Here is a 9,060-nt window from a genome sequence, read left to right on the forward strand (position 1 = left end):
GTGTTGAACGGTACTTGGTTATCGCTAGCGGCGAGTGGTTCCGGAACATAGACTTCTTACAGATCATACATTATAATGATTTACTATATTACATGGGAATTATATGTGAAACTGCACATGGTTAGCGAATATGGTCAAAAAGCTGATAGGTCTAAATAAAGTGTAAGAGTAAAGTTAAGTTAAAATGTATAAGGTTGACTATATAATCCCGATTTTTGATATTTTTCACACTTGTTTTATCATATCTCACATTTTAAGTGACTTGTGGGGCTAATAACACAAATTGAATTTCAGATAGAATACCATAATAAACTATTAATAAATAAGAGATTTAGTATATTACATGAAAGTTATATTTAATGATTAGGAAGATAATTTCATTCTACGTAAAAGAAAATCATTTAGAAATATACCTTATAGGTCTATACAACCTGGGTTGCAATGTTAACTATTTAATCGCGGTTTTTATGATGCTTTTCACAATTGTTCTATCATATCTTACATTACACAGGTACCGATGAGTACTAAGAAGAATATAGATTTGCGAGCGCAGTATCAGGCATTAATCCATCAATGTACTTAGGTGGAGATAACCTGTTCACGAATCTACTTGTCGTAAGGATTGCCAACAATCCTCAGCATTTCACAGACAGTTCCAGACAGACAGTTCTGCTCCACCACAGCAGACTTTAGATGACGTTTCTTTAATGAACCATACTTAAATGGAGCAGGAAGTGATAATGGTACTAAATGGTGGAAAGAACTCACAGTATATCGCAAAATAGCAATACACTGGACATAGTGATGGCTAATCACCGGGGTTTACATAATGGAATTGTGTTTTTAAAGAACAATTAATCTATTCAAATTCAATACGAAAAGAATCCAGTATTAGAGATAGATAGCTATTACCGAACGCGATAAGAACTATATACTATAATAATCGTTATTTTGGGTAAAAGTATTACTAAATTTGAAGTCGCAAAATATTCATGGCAGAATGCCAAACCAAAGAAGATTAAATCAATTTTGAAGGTGTACATGTAATTTGACGATATTGAAAGAATTGAACACTACGGCCGATTATTTATATACCGTGTTATCTGGCAAATTATGTAGAAAAAACTAACGCCCACAATGTTGAGAATTTTAAAAATATTAAAGTTTTTAACATGGATATAAAGGTAGTTTAAACTAACATTTTATTTGATTTTTATTTTGAACAAAAATTTTTTAAAGAAAAATTCTTTAATATTCTATTACAATGATCGTTTTTTTCACTCTTACACGTTGAGATGACAGTGGTTTCGATTAATTTGAACCTATTTTAAACTGTAATCCAACATTTTTTTTTTCAACTTTATACACTTTCTGAACATAATTGTAACTTAAAATAACTCAAAGGAAATTTATTTTAAATATATGAACATACTGATACTTAAAGCTTTCGTGTAAAAGTTGAAAAATGTTTAAAGTTTTACATTTGCTACAGTGGCAAAGTTTGGCAGCACTGCATCTTGCGTGAACAGTACACTGATCTCATTTTCGAACTTTTAAAGCTCGACATTTTAAAATAGTGGCCGCATGTAGTTTACAGTTACTTTTAAACTTGATTGTGTTGAATAATTTCTTTTATTTTTAATTCATAATTTGAATTATAGTTTATAAAATGGCTATGTTTTTTGGTGGTTTAGAGATACCGACAGATGCGCGAAAAGAAAATTATTTATCGTATTTTCAAGAATCAGGAGTTCAAGAGAAATTGTCACAGATTCTTACTAAAATGTTTGAATCGAAGCGTAGACCAAATAATCCAATGGAATACATAAGAAAAGAACTTGGTGCTACTATAGTTTCAGCTGAAACACTCGAAAAACTGGAGGCTGAGGTCGATGACGCCAGACGTGAAATTCGCCGTTTGCGCAGTATTTTGAGAAAACTTGGCGTTGAGAACATCGATGAAAGCGATCACGAAATTGAAGAAGAAGAAAATTCAATTAAAGACGAATAAAAAAAAGTAATAAAATGTAGAACATTTGAAATTAAATAAAAAATATTAGTACAATGACAGGCAGTGAATTATTATTACATTAAATTTAATTTTAAAATAATTGATTAAAATACAATTAATATTCATACAGTTTAAAATTTTTGATTTTTTATATATAAAGTCATATATTTCTAAATAAACCTAAGAATGAAATGTATTATATATGAAGATTAATAAAAATAAAGAAACATTGAACAGAAGATTTTCCAATATTCATTCTGTAATACTTTAAACACAAAAAAAGGATTTAAAAGTGATGTAGATTGTCATCTTTTCCGTGTACCGATAAATTGCTACACACCCAAATGAAGGAGTAAAGGTATTTATTACTCTCAAGTTTTCGCACTGTGGCACTTCCACAATATAGACATATTTTGTCTTACCATATATAAAACCGTTATTTGTTACACTTAACCTGAAAGCTGATTATAACTCAAACGTCAAAATTATTTTCTGTAATTAAACAAATATCTGCAATTGTTTAATTCTTCATATAGTACTATCAATATTATTCATATAATAATACTAGCAAATTTCTAGATTTATTATTATATTTTCAATATCAAAATATTAAGCATCGCGATTGTGTTTAAGATTATGAATATAATTACAAAATATTGTTTTTATATCAGTTTTTCGGACCACACCTGCTTACAGATTGTCATCTGCGAAACATAACATTTATCTGAAAGCACTTATATTTAACTGAAAATAAAATTCAGAACTAAATTTCAGAACTATTAAAATGTACGAACTTGTATTTTAGTCTTATACATTACCACCTTTAGTTAAACATTGGAGCCGGTACTTGCAAATCCCATTCAATATTTTTTCAATCTACAATACTGTTATAAAAAAAGAAATAAAACAAATTAAAATTAAGATTTCAAAATGAATTTTATTCTCTTTATTAACTTATTTTAAACTTAATTATTTGTATATATGTATATGTATACATATATATATGTATATATATATACATATACATATATATCCTCATCATTATGTATGCATGACCTTTTAAGAAATATTACTGTTCATTGCGGCTATCTGAAGAAATACATTTGATATTTCCCTTTAATTTAACAATTTATATTGATTTTATAAAATTTGTTAAATTTTTTAATATCATTCATATATGCTGTAGTTATTTTAATTATGTGTTATATGTTTTCTTAATATTAGTGACAAATTATACTTCAGAATATGTTAATCGATATTAAGCTGCCGACTGCCTTGTTTTAGTAAATTATACAATATTTTTTTAAATGTGAATGTATACATTTTAAAATTATTTTTAAAACCTTATATAATTCTTTGCTTGTTTTCAATTACATATTTGATTACATAAACTAATATTATTTAATTCTTAAATAAATTTTTTAAATTCATGTAGACACGCATGCACAAATAGATATAATTAATATATATTTCATTTTCATCTATGTAAATTTTTGTTTTTTGTGACCTTTTTTGTGAATGAAAATAACTAATATTTAATTTTATAATTTGATTTAATATATTTTCTTTTCTACAATTGCAGCCTAAACTAACAAAACAATTTCATCGGCATTTTCATTAACTTAACATTTTAAAATTTAAACATTTCCTATTATTAATTATATTCATTTAATGGATTTTTTTTGTTTCTCATATTTATTTTAAATTTTTAGTCATGTAACTTTTTGCTCTTCCAAATGAATTTTACTCAACATTTGAATAATTCTTAAATTGTGGTGCCTACCAAAGAAATCAATTGTACAATAACATATTTTTGATATAATAAATACATAGCCTAGTCTATGTTTATGATATCTACTTTATAAAATTTTTGTTATATACTTTTTTACTATTGTATTATACTGCATATGTTTTATCTTTGAAAGGCATACTTCTATATTTTGCTTATTTATGTTCCGAATCCTTATTAATACATATTATCATGAACTAATATAGCAAATTGTGCCTCGTATAACTAGGTTCATAGACTTGCCTATATTTTTATTACTTAAAATTATATATATAATTATGTTTTTTTAATAGATTATTAGCAAATTTGTGTATATATAATTATTTATATGTTATACATAATTTATATGTATAAAATTTCATTTTAGTCACAAATTAACTTAAAACTTTATATGTAAAAATTGCAATAGGTTTCTACAATCAAATAAAACAATATACAAATCAATCAGGTAAATACATGTTTACAATTATGAATATTTTTCTTACAAAAATTAAATACAAAAACAAATACATTAAAATAGGACTACTTGAAACAAATAAACATATTAAAATTATATATTAAATTGTCGACCGGAACGTTAACGAGAATTACAAGAATTTAAAATATCTTTGACGAGATTTATTACTAATTGTAGCCGATCAAAACTCAAATTTGTTAAAACAAATTTCGCAGCTAAGCGATGCAATATAAAAGCTGAAGACGTTGTTTAAAAACTTATTAAATTATGTGCTTTTTTCAGTCACAATATTTTGTATCTACTTTCCAAACTTTTTAAAAATATGCATAAAAGTAAAAGATTATCAAAAATGTGTATGTATTATCATACGTAGAAAATTATTAAAAAAAATTTAATAAAAATTGAGTCATATAATGGCTGATCATAAGATTTTGAAATTCAAATTGCTTCTTAGTAATAATTTAAAAACAATTTAAAATATTAAACAAATAATTGAATTCCATATATACAATGAACTATTGTAATAGTATATATGATTATTACATATTTGATTTACTACTATATACTAATTTATAGAGTTTATAAAATTATATTAACAGACTGAGTCTTCAAAATCAATATGGACATAGTACCATAATATAATAAAATTGAAATGCAATTTCCAATAAAGTAAAAAAAACACTTAAATTGTTATTCAAATTAAACAAAAAAAAATACTTGAAATGCAATTTCAAATTAAACAAAAAAAAACAAAAACAGAATTGAAATATAAATTTAAATTAAACAAAAAAAAAATCATACATTTCGATCGAAATTAACAACTCAGTTTTATCAATCATAATTGTCAGCAGCTAATTCTTGTATTAATTATTATATAGAATATTAAAACTACTGTTCTTCAATGATTGCTCATCATATTTTATTTTCGACTTCTAGTATGTCTATTATGCCCAGTTGCATTAGCATTTGATGTACTTACGCCTGGTGAATGCGGTTTTGTCGCTGAATTATTTACATCATTAGTCGAGTTTTTGTTCTGTGCTTCTGTGTCAGTTTCAGGATCTGTTTAAATAGTTTTTTTTAATACCAAATGTAGCAAATATATTGCAACTGTAAGCGTACTTACGTCTATTCTTTGAGTTTACTGATTTTGTATTAGAATTTGTGCCCCGTTTTGCTGGTGAGGGATAATCTACACTTTCATCTAGTATGGATTTTCGTTTTGTTGCTCGATCACTTCGACTACTTGAAACGGTCTGAAAGATAACAAAAAAAATCATATAATGCGAATATTATTATACACCCAGTATATATATATATATATGTATAATATATATATATATTTAGTATATATATATATAATATATAAATATAATATATATCTAAGATATGTATACAACATATATGTTATATAATATTTATAGTATATTAATATACCTTTTCAGAGCCTTGTTTAGTTCGTGATGTTGTTGGGGTAATTGGTGAAGCTGCTCTTGCTTTAGCTAAAGGCGATCTTTGTGCACGTGGTGATGACTTCGAAGCCGATACACTACTTGACTTTTTTTGACTTGGTTTATATTCTTTATCAGATGGACTCTCATCTGAACTTTCGTCATCATTATCTTCATCAGTAGAATCTGAACCTTTTGATTTTTTTTTACGTTTACTTATTGATTTTCGCTTTTTAGCCGATAGTTTTTTTGAAATCGCGATAGATGCACTCACACTACCACGACTGCGTTTTTTACCAACTGTTGGTGATGCAACTCCTGTTCCGATGCTATCATTATTGATACTGCGTCTTGACTTACGCACAGCTGCAACTGTTAATAAACCACCTCCACCTTTTTTCTCAATTTGAGATTCATCTTTATATAATGAGATATCAACTAAAAATATTTTCAAATTAGACAAATATATATTTATTATTTCTAATAAACTTACGTCCATCTGGATTCTCTTCTGAAAGTTCTGGTCTTGGTACAATACCCTTTTCTACATCTAGGGCCTTTTTAAGTATGCTTTCTATACGTGTTCTTTCTTCTTCAGGTAAGCGTAAGTGTCCCTTATCAAGTTTTTTCAATTCAACGGTAGTTAAAACACATTCACGATCTGTATGGTCGTAAAAATCTGGTATGTAGATGGTTTCATCTTTGTTATCCTCTGACAACCAACGAATGCTGATACGGGGCGATGAACGATACACATTTTGCATTGTTTGACAAAGATAAAATGTACCTTCTGCATTACGAACTGCCATATATTCATTTTTGTAAAATAGAATAAGTTTGTCTTCCACTGACATTGGCTTTGGTGAATTTGATGCCTCACTGGCGGAAAGTTTAGTAATATAAGCCAATTCTGGTAATGGACTTTGATATAATATTGTTTTGAGACGATGTCTTTGACTTTTACGATCTCTGGAAGTATTTTTTGTTTCCACAGGCGTTGAAGGTGATGTTGACACAACATCATTCGGGTTGACATCTACTTTTAATTTTCTTTTGTCTTCCCTTGCTGCACGACTGCTAGAAGCTTTTTCACTTTTTTCTGGTGTTTTTTCAATAGGTGACTGTACATTTGAAACGTTGTTTGATTTAACAGATTTTGATTGCCGTAGTGGTTTTTTAATAGGTTTTGTATCTATATTTGTTGCAGTATTTTCATTGGTTTTAGGTAAAATAACTGCTGAAGATTTATTATTATCAGAGGAGTCCAAGATTGCTGTTTGTGGTTCCACCTTTTCCTCAATCGCTTTTTCATCTTTTTGGTTTACAAAACTTGTTTTAACAGAATTGGTTTCTACTTCGTTTGGTATGATTTCATCATTGACCGTATCTTTCTCTTTTTTACATTCATTATTTTCTTTATCAGCTTTCTCCAAGTCCTCTTTTGAAAGTTTTTCGTCATTTACTTTTATTAACCTAGCTGTGACATCGCCAATGTCTTTTTCTTCAGATGAACCGCCTGCAGCAAGTTTAATTTCATCTTCAGTTTTAGTATCTGCAGCATCTATTGACTTTTGTTCCTGTTTTTCTTCTGGTACTTTATTCGTTTCTTTAATAACATTTTCATCGTCTTTATTATCAACCGAAGGACAAGATTTTGGTGCGTCAGCAGTAGGTTTTATATTTTCTTCATTGTTGTTTTTCTGAAAGTATAATTATATTTAAAAATTTCATTTAAAAAATATATATATTAACACGTTACCGTTTCATTTTCTATATCTTTTGCGATAGAGTTATTTTTAGTAATCTTTATTTCAGCCGATTGCGCACTTGTATTGTCTACAGTTTCCTTATTTTCAACAGAATCCAAAGAACCTGGAACAGTGCCATCCATCGTTTTCTTTTCATTTGATTCTGATATAATTGGTTTTTGAACATTTTCAGTTTTGCCTATATTAAAATATTAAATTAATATATCAATAATATATATGTATTATAATATGTTTACCATCATCTGCAGTTTGTGGAGCTTCTTTTTCCTTTATTAGAGGCTCAACAACTGGCGTATTTGTAGCAGAATGTTCGCTTTCATTATTTTTGTTGTTTACACTCAAGGATGGAGATTTTAAATTCTTATTAGTCGAGGGCAAATCAACTGTGGTTGGGGTAAATTTAGGCTGAGTAATTTGATTCGAGTTAAGTGGCTCAATAGTATGTTGTACTGAAGTCTCTACAGGCGTTTGAGGTATACTAGTACCACTATTACCAGATGATGATGTTGTAGAAGTTGTTTGTTTCGTTAGTGATACAGGATTCCGTTGCGGTAAATTCTGCACTGCTGTTGAGTCTGGATTTGTACCAGTTCTTAAAGTGGTCGGTACGGGGGTCACAGTTGTATTTGAAGGTTTTTGATGGTGCGATGGAAATGGTGGCGGTATAGCACTTATTATGGGAGAAGATTTACCAGCACCGAATTTATTTTGTTGATGTGCTGCTGTTGGCGTGGGAGACGTTGCCGGATGTTTTGCTGGCAATAAAGATATGGATGGCGCTACTTGTTTTGAAGATCCAGTAATTGTTGGTGGCATATTTGAAGGGCTCTTTGATATTGATCCAGTTGGCAAAGAGCCACACCCAATATTTGCGGCAGTATTTGCAAGTACAGGTGTAATTTGAGTACTTGGTGGTAAATTGGGCGGTTTCATTTGATTGGTAAGTGGAGGAGGTGGAGGTGGTGTTGCACCAATTTTATTAGAACCAACTTGTTGTGTATGTTGAACTGCTGATAAATAGCATTGTTGTAAGGTTTGCAACTGCTGTACAGCTGCCGCAGATAAAGCTTTTTGCTGTTGTTGATTTTGACCATGCAATTGCTGTTGCGGAATCGGTAATTGTGCTTGTTGTTGTGCATGATGTTGTTGTTGTGGAGTTGGTTGCGTAAAATGTTGCTGTTGTTGCTGTTGCTGCTGCTGCATTTGCATCTGAAAGGCCTGTAATTGTTGCATTATATTTGGTTGCAATGCTTGTAGTTGTTGTTGAAATTGATTAATTGCAGAATTGGTATTAGTTGAACTACCATTCGGCTGTTGTTGATGATGTTGTTGATAAGTTTTACTAAGCAATTCCGCAGCAGCTGGGGTGCGCGTTAACGCTAATGGCTCACCTGAGCTACCAGAATGATCTTTATTTTGTTGCTGTTGTTGTTGCTGCTGCATTTGTTGCTGAAAATGATATAACTGTTGTTGTTGCTGCTTCAAAATTTGTAAACGTTGCTGTTGCAGAAATACATTTATGTCAGCCTGTGGTGATTGCGGTATTGCATTTTGTCCATGTACTAAACTTTGCATTTGCTGTT

General features: G+C 29.2%; 2 protein-coding genes across 2 annotated transcripts; one reads left to right on the top strand and one right to left on the bottom strand.

Moving 5' to 3' along the window:
• Positions 1 to 1,567: 1,567 nt before the first annotated feature.
• LOC119670300 (c-Myc-binding protein homolog) lies at positions 1,568 to 2,051 on the top strand. The gene has a single exon (XM_038080507.1). The coding sequence runs from the start codon at positions 1,670 to 1,672 to the stop codon at positions 2,009 to 2,011; it is 342 nt and encodes a 113-aa protein (XP_037936435.1). The 5' UTR covers positions 1,568 to 1,669; the 3' UTR covers positions 2,012 to 2,051.
• Positions 2,052 to 4,109: 2,058 nt separating this feature from the next.
• Positions 4,110 to 9,054, bottom strand: LOC119670292 (putative uncharacterized protein DDB_G0282129; the record flags this gene model as incomplete). Its single annotated transcript, XM_038080496.1, is given in 6 exon segments — positions 4,110 to 5,319; positions 5,384 to 5,513; positions 5,695 to 6,146; positions 6,202 to 7,408; positions 7,468 to 7,655; positions 7,714 to 9,054. Coding segments are annotated over 6 exon segments (3,459 nt in total). The 5' UTR covers positions 9,053 to 9,054.
• Between the last annotated feature and the right edge of the window lie 6 nt (positions 9,055 to 9,060).

Source organism: Teleopsis dalmanni, chromosome 1, assembly GCF_002237135.1.
Source record: "Teleopsis dalmanni isolate 2A chromosome 1, ASM223713v2, whole genome shotgun sequence".
Lineage (NCBI taxonomy): Eukaryota > Metazoa > Arthropoda > Insecta > Diptera > Diopsidae > Teleopsis > Teleopsis dalmanni.

Excerpts from the sequence above, each read along its gene's own strand:
- LOC119670300 (XM_038080507.1), top strand. The coding sequence starts at position 1,670 with ATGGCTATGTTTTTTGGTGGTTTAGAGATACCGACAGATGCGCGAAAA.